Raw genomic sequence first — 13,888 nt, forward strand, 5'->3', positions numbered from 1 at the left:
ACGCTTTCCTCTAGGAAAAGATTTCAATTAAGACAGGGGAGAGGGAGCATAACGCAAACAAACGCAGAGCAGAGAAATGCGCTGCCTTCGCATTTGTGCATTTTCACCCTTTTTTGCCCTTTATTATGGTAAATAGCCGTAGCTGGCAAGAACCTCCGTTAATCCCTGAGAGTAAGCTGAATGTCTTGGGTGCGTTTCCTTGACAAGCGAAGTAAGTGTCATTTATAGCCCTAATTCTCAGGGAAACGGTAAAATGTTACCTCGGGAACAGAAACGAAAGGCGAGGATGTTGCTACGTTCTACCGAGCTAGCGGGTGTCTTCCTGGCTTCCTGGTTCATGGCGTTCAGACTTCAGAGTGCTTCAAGCCAGCCACCCACTAGTCCCGTGTTGGAAGCCCTGCCCCTTCCGTGGGGCGTGCCTGGCCTGACACCAGGGCCTTGGGAGGTGGACCCTGGCTCTGGCCTTTGATTCTCGGGAAGGATCAGGAAGTGCCCCGTTGCTATGGGCTGGTGCCAGACACAGGCCCCCCAAGGCTGGGAGAACCGGGAAAGCTGTGCCCTACACCTCTGTTAGCTCAGGAGGCCGTGCCAGTGAGCTACGTGTGCACGTCTTTGAAAATTAACCAGGAAAGTGGCCAGCTAGCACTCTCCCGTGGGAATATTTTTGACTTTGGGATCGACGGCAGCCAAACTGCCTCGAGTCTGGGTTGAGTCCTGCACTGCTCCCGTCCCCCACCTCCGCCCAGACCCCACTTGCTGGGGCTAAGGGAGCCAGTGTGGCCCCGACGTGTGCCCTGACCCAGCACTCCCACAACCAGAGCGTCTCTGAGGCACCGTCGAGGGGTCTCGTGTGTGAGCAGAGATACACGCTCTGCAGGCAGCAGCCCGTGGGAAGCACTCACTAATTGCGGCAGCTCTGCGTTCATCACAGGGTTTCTAAAGATCATGTTAGAGTCAGACGTTGGTGCGGAAAGATATGGTGGCGGCTGCATGACTGACAGCAAGCCCGCGTGTGAGCATGTGCACGTGCATCCACGACGAGCATGGGGAGAACCAGCCAGCAGGCGCCCCCGGGGTTTTCAGGGGTGAAGGGCAGGCCCCCCGGAGGCCCCCCGCCCTCCTCCTCTCCCTGCGCCCCCACAGACCCGCATGGATGGGAAAGGCTTGGTGAAACAGTGGAGGCTGAACAAGGCCCTCCCTCCAGATGACCCCGTTTCCAGGGTCCTGACCCTGAGCCCACGGAGGGAGGGCTTTCCAGGGAGAGCAGGAGAGAAGGCGTTGGGAGGGGCTCCACGGTCCTGTTGCTGGGGCGCTGGGCGGCCTCGCTGGTGGGGGCTGACCTGCAGCCACAGCGCGGGGCGACCGGGGGTCTGCTTCCAGGGCCGGGGCTGATCTTCATCATCTACCCCGAGGCGCTGGCCACGCTCCCGCTGTCCTCCGTCTGGGCCGTGGTTTTCTTCATCATGCTGCTCACCTTGGGAATCGACAGTGCTGTGAGTGACCTCAGTGCTCCACGTGCCCTGGGGCCCCACCGGTGGCAGCGGCTCACCTCCGCCTCGCAGACCAGACCGGCCCCAGGCTCTCCCTGAGGGTCCCCCAAGTTCCTGTGCCCACACAGCCCCTGCATGGGAGGACGGAGGGGTCCCACAATTACGTGACCAGCTCACCCCTTCTTCTTTCCCTCGGGGGTGCCAGCCGCCCTCTCCCTGAGCCCTCTGAGGGTCCTAAACACACACACAACAGGGCAGGTCGGGCCAGCAGGCAGTGTAGGAAGATGAGGAAGTAGGATGGGGAGACCACGCAGAGCCCAGGCAGGCCCAGGAACTTGTGTTCCCTGCCCCTTTGCCACCAGGAGGAAGGGGTGCACATTCGGGGTGAGGGCGGGGGCAAAGCCCAGTCCAGTGAACATCCTGTGGTGGCCCTGAGTGTGCGTGGGCACTCAGGAGGCGGGCGGACGGGTCGGCTCTGGCCTCTGGACTTTCTCACGCTCCTCCTACTGGAGACCAACAGCCGAGAACTCGGGGTCCCCTGTTCACCCGAGCTTCCTGGGAAGTGCAGAGGACCACAAACCCTCCCCTTGTGAATGCTGGGTATACAGCTCCGCCTTCCGCCTCCATCTCCCAGCCAGCCTGGCCGCCCGCCCACTGGGCGGGCACGGCCTTTGAGCTGCACGTCTGGGGAGACAAATCCCATGAGCAGTTCTTCCTGGAGGAGGCGGTTCGACAGAGCAGGGCAGAGTCTCCCCTGCGGGCCAGGCCTCGTGGGGGACACCCCGTCACGACAGTCCCGAGAGTCAGGAAGGCTCTGCCAGTGAGGACATAGCCAGTGGCCCGGCCAGGTCCTCCCTGGGAGCAAAACTAAGCTGTTTGTGGGTCAGAGGTTTGCTTAGAGAAGCCCAGCAGAGCTGAGCCTTTGTGGCGGTGCAGTGGGTGGCATTACGTCAGCCAGGTAGCACTCCACCCCCAGGGCCTCCAGAGTGGCTGTGCAAATCACCACCAGGGGACAGAGAGTCCACCCCAGGTCCTCTCTCTCCAGTAGCCATGTCAGGAGAGGAGCCCTGGCCGAGGGTGTGTTCTGCACCCTGGCTGCTGCCTGCACAGCTCCCTGCTCGGTGCATGTCCGTTGAATTACACTCAAACGGGCCCAGGCATGGTGCCGAGGGCCCTGGCACAGCACAGCCCTGCTCTGTGCTGCCTGCAGATGGGCGGGATGGAATCGGTGATCACCGGGCTCATTGATGAGTTCCAGCTGCTGCATAGGCATCGCGAGCTCTTCACCCTCTTCGTGGTCCTGGCCACCTTCCTCCTCTCCCTCTTCTGTGTCACCAACGTACGTACCAGCACTCAGTCCACCGGCTGATGTCTGTTAGCACTCGGGGCCGGGCAGCGACCAGAGCGTTCCCGAGGGCTGCACCCCCCGAGCAACCCATGACTCGTGATGACTCACGGGCTGCGGTCACAGGCGGGGCCGCCTTGGGCACTGGCAGGTGGAGGTCGCCGAAGCCCCAGTTACTTCAGCACCTGGACAGCTCCCGGGAAGCGCCCTTGGCTGAGCTCCCGCTGGTTCGGCTTGTGGGGCTGGCGGGGGAGGGAGGCTTGTCTGGGGGTGCAGGGCCCGGGTGCCCCCCCACGGGGGCTCTGCTCTCTGGCATTTGCTTGCTTTCACTGCTAATTCTGCCCGGAGCACTGGGAAAGGGGAGGAGGGGGTTTTTACTTTTTGTGAAGGCAGGTCCCTGAGAAGCTGCTTGCGAATGAATCTTAGTGACTTGAATGACACTTCGTAGGGACTAAAGCAGAAGATATCTGTCAACAGAAGCTGCAGGCCAGGTTTATATCTGGGGAGAGTGCTTTAGTGGGCGAGGCGGGGGTGGAGGCACCCCCGTCGGCAGGCGCTCCCCTCCCTCCCAGGGCGGCATCTACGTCTTCACGCTGCTGGACCACTTCGCGGCTGGCACGTCCATCCTCTTCGGGGTGCTCGTCGAGGTCATCGGGGTGGCCTGGTTCTACGGTAAGGACAGACGGAGCCTCCCTGGGGGCCGGTGTGCTCCAACCGCTGAGACCCAGCTGCTGCCCCGGCAGTGCGACTGGCTGGCGGGCGTCCTTGGGCTTTGGGAGGCTGGTGTTTCATGGGAACAGTTTCAGTTTGGGAAGATGAGAGCGTTCTGGAGATGATGGTGGTGATGGATGCACAACCATGTGAGCGTGCTCTATGCCACAAACTGTGCACTAAAGTGGTCAACTCTATGTCATATATGTATTTAGCACGACTTTTGTAAGTGAAAAAAATGATTGCAGAGGGGAGGCAGGGACGGCAGTGGGGCAAGGGGCAGATCACCTGAGGCGGGAGGAGGGCGGGGACCAGCAGGGAGCATTGCCGGGGCCCCACAGGTCTCCCTTAGGGGGTGCCGGTGATCCCAGTGTCACCAGGGGGACAAACATGGGGACTCCTGGTCAGCAAGACCCCTGGGGGGCCTGAGTGGGGCGGCCTGGGCACCTGAGGTCACGGGGACTGGCCCGGGGGTTAGCGAGGACGGCAGCGCCCGCATCCCAGGAATGCGCTGCGCTGACCGCCCTGCTCGGCTGCCTCCCCGCAGGCGTGTGGCAGTTCGGCGAGGACATCAGACAGATGACCGGGCAGCGGCCCAGCCTGTACTGGCGGCTGTGCTGGAAGTTCATCAGTCCCTGCTTCCTCTTGGTGAGGGCCCGCTCTGCCCAGTCCTCAGGCCACCCCAGAGCCAGCAGTGGCCACACCCAGGCTTGTCCTTGAGCGAAGCATAGCCTGAGGCTGGGGTGGGGCTCAGCGCTGCCTGGGGACCCGGGTCTCTGGACAGCAGTCGGCAGGTCACAGGACGCTGCAGGAGGGCAGGCTGGCCGCTAGAATCCTCTGGTCTCCTGAAGGTGTGGCTCCCTGCTGGACCCACTGAGAAACTTCACATGGGGTGCAGGGGGGTCTCCTACCCGATTAAAGCCGTGTGCATCCTGCTTGGAGGGAAGGCCAGAGATGAGCAAGGCCATCAGCTGACCTTTGCCTGAAGGACCACAATGGAATTTAGAGCTCGGGGGCGACAGGCACTCAGACCTCGAGGACAGGAGCCACTTGGACTGTCACAGCGCAGCCCTGGGGGCCTCCCCAGGCACAGGCACCAGCGCGTCCAGCACCTGCCTGGTTTCTGCCATCTGGGCAGGGGGTTTGCAAGCTCAGGCCCACGGCCAAGTCCACTGCTCACTTGTCACACTGGAGCATGGCTGTGCAGGGTCATTTACGACTGTCTGGCTGCACAGCCGGGTGGTTGTGACCCAGCCCGGATGGCTCACGAAGCCTGAACCATCTGCCCTGCCTGGTGGCCACAAACAGCTATTCAGGGGCTGTCCAGGTCTGAGAACAGCGCGTGGGCAGACGAGCACCTCCATGACCCTCCTCCCGCCCAGCCAGCCCAGCAGTGCTCAGGGTGTGCGTGGACTGGGCAGGCAGCTCGGGCAGCCCCCACCATGGCCAGTGGGGGTGCAGGTCCTGGCCAAGCGGCATTACCCCCGAGCTTCAGGACCTGCTCGTCACCCTGCCCACCTGGGAGCCTGGGCTCTGTTTCTCACTCGCTCATCCCAAGGGGTCACTCCAGGCCAGCGAGCGGTCCTGCTTTTCCTGGGGCGGCAATGTGGGAGGCTTGCAAAGGACAGTGGGAGAATGCCTGCCCCTAAGACCTAAGAGCTGGAGGTTCCGTGCGCCCCCCGGCCCGGTCCTGCCACAGCCTCCCGCTGCCCAGGTCCGTGTCTGCAGGGCCTGGGCGTGCAGGGGCACCCTCCACCAGAGAGGCCCACTCCTCCCCACCTCCCCTGGCCCCAGCCCGGAGTTGCCCCTGACCCCTGTCCCTTGGTTTCAGTTCGTGGTTGTGGTCAGCATCGCCACCTACAGGCCCCCACACTACGGCGCCTACGTCTTCCCCGAGTGGGCCAACGTGCTGGGCTGGGCCATCGCCGCGTCCTCCATGTGTATGGTCCCCGTCTACGCGGCCTACAAGCTCTGCAGCCTTCCCGGGTCCTTGCGGGAGGTGCGTATTTGGACGGGGCTCCCTTGCCCTGCCCTTCCACCCAGTTGTGAGGCCACCAGTGAGGTCCGGTGGGTGTCATCGTCCCAGGCTGGCTCCCGCCTGCTCACCTCTGACTGCAGGAGGGCTGGAGAGGATAGCGATCATGCCGGAGACACCGGCCATGGGAGGAAGGGGGCTGCGCCTGTGTGGGGTCTGCGTCTGTGTGTCTGCGTGTGTGGCCCTGTGTGTGCTTGTGTCCTCACAAGGGCACGTATGTGTGTGGACTTGCCTGTGTCTATGCCACATGTGTGCATATGTGCTCTACAGAGTGTGGTGCAGGTGAGAAGGGCAGAGGTCTGGAGGGGTGGAATCAGGGGGCCCCATGTTCTCTCCTGGGGCCGAGCAGGGCCAGCGGGACCCCCAGGCTGGAGCCGTCATGTAGACCCGGGGGTTGCTCTGGTCCTCGCAGTCAGGCACCTGCTGGGAGGGTTGAGCTGGTCGCAGGGGTCCCTCTGCTTCACATCTTGGCACTGAGATTCCTGGAAGTGACAGAGAACATGGGCCTCCTTGGAAGGACCACTCACAAACCTGCTCAGAGCTATGGCTGGGAGTTCTTGGAAGCTGCTCTGTACCCAAATTCTGCAGTCTCTCTTAGGAACAGTGGGCAGTGAAGACCTGTTGCTGGTCCAAGGACCCCCCCAGGGCCACGCAGCATCCCTAGGGTCTAATTGCCCAAGGTGGGTGTCCAGCTGGTCCCACAGCAGTCAGACGGACCAGAGGTGACAGGCATAGCACAGGGCAGGGTCACCAGGCCCTCAGGCTGCCCCCGCCTTCTTGGGGTCCCCGAAAAGCCAGATGGTGTTGTGTGATAGAGACCCCTCCCACAGCCCCCCTCGCTGGCAAGCAGGGACCAGCCCTGGAAAGAGCAGATGACAGGTCATCTCTGTGGGAGACCCCTCTGTGTCACCTGGGGAGGGAGGGCCTGACCCTCTGCCAGCCACACCCTGAACATAAGCCACATAGAGTCTCAGTGCTGAGACAGGTGAGGCTGCCACTGCCATGTGGGGCAGTCCCTGGGGCAGCGACACCCTGAGGGGAAGCCTGGCCTCAGGGCCAGAGAGCCAGCTGCTCAGAGACGGCCAAGCCTGAGCTGCTGACGTGGGCAGGAGGCAGAAGGAAAGCTTCCCTAGGGAAGGTGGCAGAGAGCGGGATCCTCGCCTGCCCACTGGGAGAGAGCGTGGTCCACCTTCACTCAGGCCCCGCAAGCTTCACAGGGGACCAAACCCGCTCCAGTAGCGGCTCCCTTCAGGCTGGGCTGGACTCTGCTCCGGGGTCTGGGGACACCCGAGCCGACAGCTCCACATCCGACTGCAGTCCACCTGGGCCCACTCACCCTGCTGGGCGGGGCAGGCTCCACAGCTGTTCCCTCCCTTCTAGAAACTGGCCTACGCCATCACGCCCGAGAAGGAGCGCCAGCGGGCGGACAGCGGGGAGGTGCGCCAGTTCACGGTGAGTGCCGCTCTCCCCATGCCGGTCGCAGGGGCGGCCTGGGTGGGTGCCCCCTCCTCCACCCCCCAGCGAGGGGCCTGGTCAGGGCACCAGTATCAGCTGTGGGTGCTGCATGGCTGAGTCCTTCCAGGACATGGACACGTTGACTCGAAACCATGTATGGGGCACGACTGTAGGCAGGGGTGGGGGAGGGGAGGCCTACTGGGACAGGAAACCTCCTCTTACGCAGACCGAAGGCGCAGGACACTCGGTCCCCACTGCACTTCCTGTCTTGTTAATTTCAGCTGTGTCCTGATTGCTCCCTTTTTTCATTAGGTCTACTCTGTTACACCTTTACTAACTTCTTAGTTTACACCTTAGATCGTCAATTTTCAACCTTTCTTCTTTTCTAAAGTAAGCATTCAAGGCTAAGAATTTCCCTCAACGTACCCTGTTGGCTGCATTCCACAACTTCTGACAGAGCGTTTTATCATTTAGTTTTCAATGCATCTGAATTTTCACTGTGACTTCTTCATCCCAAGAGTTGCTTAGAAGTCAGCTTTTGAATTCCCAAGTATATGGAGATGTTTGATCTTTCTGTTACTAATTTCTAAATTAATTGCATTGTGATCAGGTACCGTTTCACTCATTCTTTGAAGAACGTTGAGCTTCCTTTATGGCCAGTACCTAGTGGACTCTTGTGCGTGGTGCGTGCGCCTTTAGATGTGGTGCGTTCTTCAGCAGTTGATCTCCTTCTGTTCGTTGGGGTAGGCTTGTAGTCATGTTCAGACCTTCTACAATGTTGCTGATTCTGGCTCTGTCTGACCGTTATTAACTGGGAGATATTTAACGGGCTACCCCACCTTGAAAGTGTATTTGTCCAGTTTCCCCAGTTTTTGCTCTATTTTGAGCCTGTCTTCTGAGACAGAGACATGTTCAGAATCATCACATCTTCCTGGTGACTTCTCTCCCTTGTGATGGTCTTGCCCTGAAACCCTGTCTGTCTGAGATGACCACAGCTGCACTAGGTTTCTTCGGAGTTAACCTGAAATATCTTTTGTAACCCTTTAACTTCCAACTTTGCAGTCATCTTAAAACGCAGGTGTCTTTCGCAGACCTCGAGCACACTGGCATGCCTCCCTCTGGCAGGTGGGCAGGTTGATCCATTTACATGCTGTGACTACCAATACGCTGGGCTTGAGTCTGCTCTTTGTAAGTCTTGCATTTTTTAATGTTTATTCTTTGCTCTTTATTGCCTTTTATGATTGGTTTTTTCCTTATTCTACTCTTTCCTCTCTGTTACGAACTTACATACTTTATTCTATTAACTTCATAGTTGTTTTTGAAATTGTACCACGCGTATTTCAAGTATAAAGTTAAATATTTTCTGACCCCCATCCTGAATATTACAAGGACTTCAGTTTTCCTCCCACAGTTTTCAGCAAATATTCAGAAATATTTGGCTATTGTTTCTTCGATTTTTTTGCTCCGCCCCCTTCCACTTACACACGTATCTTCGGTCGCCTTATTCTCTCTGCTCTGTGGTTTTATTTTGCTTTCTGTTGCCCTTGTTTAGTTCACTAAGTGTTTTCCTCTGCAAAGCCCGACTCTTTGAAAGCCCGCCCAGCACAGCCGCCGTCTCCCACGCGGCGGTTCTCCTCCCTAGAGGCCCAGCTGGGCCCCTTTGTGTCCCTCGTGCCCCGCCTACCTCTTGGGACGCGGAGCGCAGCAGTGGCCACCGGAAGGCCCTTGTGCGCCGGCACCGGTGTCTGTGTCTGTGTCGTGTCCGTCCTGGCTCAGTTTCCTCACAAGGGCTGGATTCTGCTGCCGCTTTTTGTGTTCAGTCGTTTTTCATCGTGCGCCGCATGTTGTGAGTTTTACCTCGTTAGGTGCATTCCTTTCGAAGCTCTCGAGCTTTGTTCTGGGACGTTGTTAGGTTACCCGGAGACAGCTTGATCTTTGGGGGACTTGCTCTTTGAGACTTGCGAGGTGGGACCAGAGCAGCGTTTGGTGCGAGGCTAATGGTTCCCGCTGCTGGAGCGAGACCTTCCTGAACACCGTCCCCAGGACCCCAGCATCCATGTGATACTCTTGTTCACCTGCAGGGGGCACAGCTCCCGGCCTGTGCATTTCTGAGGTGTCCCCCAAATCCTGCCAGGAGGGTCTCCCTGGCTTTGGGGGCCCTGAAAATAGCTGATAGCTGACCCCCGGGGACCCTGCACACTCACTCTGAAACTCCAGCCTGTGGACTCAGCGGCCTTGGGCTCCCCGGCGCTCAGCCCATCCCATCAGCCTAGGGGGTCACTGGGCCCTGCCTAGGCTTCCCCTTCCCCGTGATGAACCTGGAAGGCCCCCGGAGGCCATGCTGGGGGCAGCGGGGTGGCTCGCCCGGCTCATCTCTCCGGGCTCTCCGTCCTTTGTAGTCTGACATCCTAGTCTGGGAAATCATTATCATATGCACTTTGTTCGTTTTACGCTGCTTCGGGGGATAGGGTCGCTCCATCTGGACCAGCAGCACCGTTGCATGTGGCTCTGGTCCCTTCCCTCCGAGGCTGCCCAGCACCCGTGTTACGTCGTTACTTAAGCTCCGTCTCGTATCCCCTGCCTTGTCCTGTTTCACCGCCAGCCCCATTCTGACTCCGTCTCTGGAGGCTGCCTCTGGCCTGCTGTTTCTGGTGAGCATCACTGTAAGCCGCTCATTTCACTTCTTAAATCGTTTCCTGCATAGCTGCCCCCAAACCTGACGGCTGGTGCATGGGGGTCTGGGCTGAGCTCTGGTGTGTGCTGGTTCACGCACAGTGGGCTGCTGTCCATGTGTGAGGTCTTCTGGTTGAGGGCCAGTTCAGCTGCGGGAATCCTGAGCGGCCTGTGAGTTCACTTCCTCCAGAGGACCACCTCTGGCTCGTCTGCGGCAGGACAGGGGCTCGGGCCTCAGCTGGGGCCCGAGTGCGGCTCCCCAGCCCCTGCATGGCTCTGGCGTCACCACGGAGCCACTGCTCTGGCCACAGGGCCGCTCTCGCTGCTCACGGTCAGGCCCCGCCCACTGGCTCCCTTCGCGACCACGCAGGTGTGTCCTGAGCAGGGCTGGCGGCGCCGCGCAGGCTTCTAGGGGTAGTAGAGAGCCTGTCGTGGGGCCAGCGGGAGACCTGGCACCTCCCCGTCCCCCGCGTGGCGTGTCAGAAACAAGCCTTCGTGCTCTCATTTGGAAACGTTTGCAAAACAGTTCTTGCCATTTTGTGCGATCGAATGGCTTATGCTCAAAAATAGGCTGAAGGAGCAGCTGCGTAATGACAGGCGGTGACATCTGTGGACAACTAAATAGCGGCCGCCATCCATCTCGTCTGCCCCGCGGGGCACACGCGGCCTCATCCACACTGCCTGGGGTCACACAGAGAAGATGGAGCGCAGGGCGCGGGTTTCACGGGACGATCAGAGGCCCCAGGAGAGTGGCTGCAGGGGGCCTGGGGCATCACAGGTCCTGTGAGCTGGCGGGGGTGCCCTGAGACCAGCCCAGGCTTGCCAGCACCCAGCGTCCACCCAGCAGCTGATGTCACGCCGATGTCTGGGGGTCGCAGAGGCTGCTGGCCTGTGCTCTGGCCCCTCTGTGCTCCCCGATGGCTCTGTGTGCAGCGATGACTTCCCTTCATAAGGTTAAAGCAGGCACCAGGTCTGTCGTGTACCGGGAGCAGCGCTGTGCCCCCCGCCCACTCCCACCATCCACTCTGCTGAGGGGTCCCCAGCGACAAGCCGGGCCCTCAGCCGAGGAGCCGCCCTTATCCAAGCAGCTCCTCCCTTCGCTTCTGAACCAACCCTCTTTTCTTTTCAGCTCCGCCACTGGCTCGTGGTGTAAGGGAGCAGAGAAGGGAGACCCCAGGCGCCGACCGCTGCAGGACAGACGAAAACGAAGAAGGAAAACCTGAGCTTAAGAGAAAGGAGGGCTGCTCCTCTCTGTAGCCTCTGCTCCACTGGACACGCGCGTCTCCACCCCTGACGTCCATGCCCTCTCGGCCGCGGGGAGGCGCCCCGCCCGTCCGCGCCGCTGTGTAACTCACGTAGCCTGTGCTGCTCCGCAGGTAGCAACGCCGGAGTCCTGTGCCGTGTGTGTAGAGCTGGCCCCTCCCCGCCACACCCACCCCAGCGCCCCCACAGCCCACACCTGCTGTCACCCGTGTGCTGAGAAGCACCATGACTGTAGATTACAGATTCTCTGCTGAGAATCCCAGCGCTCACAGTAGCTTCCTGGATCCTTTGTTTCACTCACATTAAAAAACCAAGTGTCTATTCTGCCTGATTGTGCAGAGGTGAGACGGAGGAGGCCGCACAGAAGATGACAGCGTGGGGCCGCGCATCCCCACGTCACCCGTCCGCTCAGCCCCCACGGGGGTGGGGGCCGGGTGTGCAGTGGGAGCGCTGTCTATTTCCTTGCAGCCGAGGGAACAGAGCTCCGCCAAGTCCGCGTGGGCTGCCGCCACCCCTGCCCGATGTGCGTCCCAGAGAGCTCTTGGCCACCTCACCGTGGACACCCTGCTCTGGAGAAAGCGAGCTCCCCGGGAACGGGAGACCGTCCCCCGCGTGGGCCCTGACCGTGCAGACCCTGTCCCGAGGCCACGGCCTGGACACCCCGACCTCGGGGGGAGACCCCGCCGGGATCTCTCCGGGCACCTGTCGCATCAGTAACAGCGCTTGTTCCCTTAGGGAACGGCTTTTGGCACCCTGCTTACCTGTGCATCAGAACCAGCACTCAGCATCCGGGCTGGTTTCTGAAATCTGCCTGCTCATGTCCTGCTGTTGACGAGGATTTGGACTGTTGACCAAGGACCGTTCCCGGCACGGCCCCCCGGGGGCTGGCCGTGTGCTCTGGGCCGGCTCCAGCCTGCGGAGCCTTCTCGGCCATCCCTGCGAGCGGACCTCAGCCCAGGCGCGGTGGAACCAGCCACTCGGGGGGAGCCAGCGTGTCAGCCGGAGCTTGCGTGCAGTTCTGGGGGGAACCGGGTCCCTCGTCCTGTCCAGGAGTGCCCCGTGCTCATGTAAAACCCTGTGTCGTCCATGTCCATCGGTCTCCACCGGGGCCTCCTGTGGTCGTCACCAACAATAAAGAAACCCGTGGGAAAATGGCCGTGGCTCCGTGGCCACGTTCTTGCTTAGCCCACCGTTTCGCCAGGGCCGGCTGCCTCGGGCCCCACTCCCCTCCCGCCGGAACTGCCTTCACGTGCTTCTTCTGAGCCGAAAGGGAGCACAGCTGGGGCCCCTGCAGGTCTGCTGGGCTTACCCGGAACCTGCCCAGGGCCCCGCTGGCTCAGTGCTGCCCCGTCCCGCCCCCCCACCCCATCCTGCCTCACATCCAGACTCCAGCCCTGCAGTGTGACCACCGCCACTGCCCAGCCCAAGTGCCTCTTCTGGGGACATGACACCAGAGTCCCGAGTGGCTCCCTGCCTTAGGTCCCTAAAGATCTCTTGCCCACTCTGTGGCTAAAGGGGTCCTTCTCTTCACCAGTCAGCTCTGGCCACAGCCCAGAGGAGGCCCCTGTGGTGGGTCACGGTGCCTGGAATAGACACTGACGCCCCTGCTGTGATCAGTGGTCAGGCAGCTGTGACCCGCCTGATAGGACACTGGTCTCTCTGCCAGGCCCCCGTCCTGCCCCAGCCAGGGATCCCGCGGGCACACCCATACCGGGCCCACATGATCTTTCTTTTCCCAAATCCCCCGAGCACATCCTCCTTTCCCAGGGACCACAGAGCCCACACCAGCTGCTCCTGGCGGCTCCTCCCCACCAGCCACATAGTGATGGGCCTCACCTGGACCATCCAGCACCTCCTGGTGCTGCTCTCCTGGGGTCCTGTCTGCCCCCGGATGTAGCTCTCCCATCTCCGGGACCTGTCTCCCGGGGTCTGCTTCTGGGTCAGCCTCCAGGTGTCACAGGTGAAGACGTCATAGCCAATCCTGGGCTGGGCACAAAACTCACCCCAAGGGGACAAAGGCCTGATCTCAGTGCCACCCAGTCCCCCCCCTACTGCTGAGGTCCACTGTGACTCACCGTTCTCAGCCTCTGTGGCGCGGGCAGGACCCCGGCCATTTCTGTCCCTGCGGTCCCCTCACCCCACAGCTTCCTGGAAGAAATTTGTGAGTCAAGCCCCAGCCCCAGAGGCTTCAGGGGCCTCTCCCCAGGCGAGCGGAGCTGTGAGGATAGAGGCTCGGAGTGGAAAAGACGTCCCAGAGCTCCCAGGGCTGTCCTTCCTCCATGTCCCCCGACCCACGGGGACACACGTGCCCACAGACACACCCCATGCGTGCTGCACTTGTCTTACACACCTCGAGACGTGCTGAACATGGCACCCATGCCCACGTACACATGCAGGACACACACATCACGCCCACGCACACGAGCCCCTGCACACACGCACACGCAAGCCCACATGGCCAGCTGCCCCTCACACGCGAGAGTGCACGTGCACACTCAGCTGCAGTGCCCAGGGCCTCTCTGGACAGTCTGGGGCCGCTCTGGGGAGCCAGGCTGCCCTGGGACAGCGGGGGGTTCTTGCCTCCACAGCCCCTGGGTCCTGACAGGGTCTCGCTGGTGTCCCATCCTCAAGTGTCTGAGCTGGGGTCCTGCCCGGGAGCTGAGCCACATCAGGAAGCGACAAAGGGCTTACAGCCTGCACATGTAAACAACTCCCACAAATCAATAAGACCAAGAAGAACTACGATTCTGAACCCAAGTCCAGTGTGTGGGGGGTTTCCCACCCCTCCGAGCAGCTCTCAGGCGCTAGCTGGGTGTCCGACAATTCAGTTCAGCTCTGATGCTGCCCACCTGGAGGTGGTGTCTGACCCCATGGGTTCAGGGCTCTGTCCCACACGACTGCCCCGCCTCAGATGCC

General features: G+C 60.9%; 1 protein-coding gene across 1 annotated transcript in view; it reads left to right on the plus strand.

Moving 5' to 3' along the window:
• Positions 1 to 11,090, plus strand: part of SLC6A3 (solute carrier family 6 member 3) — a 32,165-nt gene extending 21,075 nt beyond the window's left edge. Inside the window, exons 8-14 of the mRNA XM_006198293.4 lie at positions 1,381 to 1,493; positions 2,701 to 2,829; positions 3,408 to 3,507; positions 4,094 to 4,194; positions 5,378 to 5,545; positions 6,962 to 7,033; positions 10,839 to 11,090. Coding sequence (XP_006198355.1) covers positions 1,381 to 1,493; positions 2,701 to 2,829; positions 3,408 to 3,507; positions 4,094 to 4,194; positions 5,378 to 5,545; positions 6,962 to 7,033; positions 10,839 to 10,862 — 707 coding nt within the window. The 3' untranslated portion in view covers positions 10,863 to 11,090. The remainder of the gene's footprint in view (positions 1 to 1,380; positions 1,494 to 2,700; positions 2,830 to 3,407; positions 3,508 to 4,093; positions 4,195 to 5,377; positions 5,546 to 6,961; positions 7,034 to 10,838) is intronic.
• Positions 11,091 to 13,888: the final 2,798 nt, after the last annotated feature.

This window comes from Vicugna pacos, chromosome 3 (genome assembly GCF_048564905.1).
Source record: "Vicugna pacos chromosome 3, VicPac4, whole genome shotgun sequence".
Lineage (NCBI taxonomy): Eukaryota > Metazoa > Chordata > Mammalia > Artiodactyla > Camelidae > Vicugna > Vicugna pacos.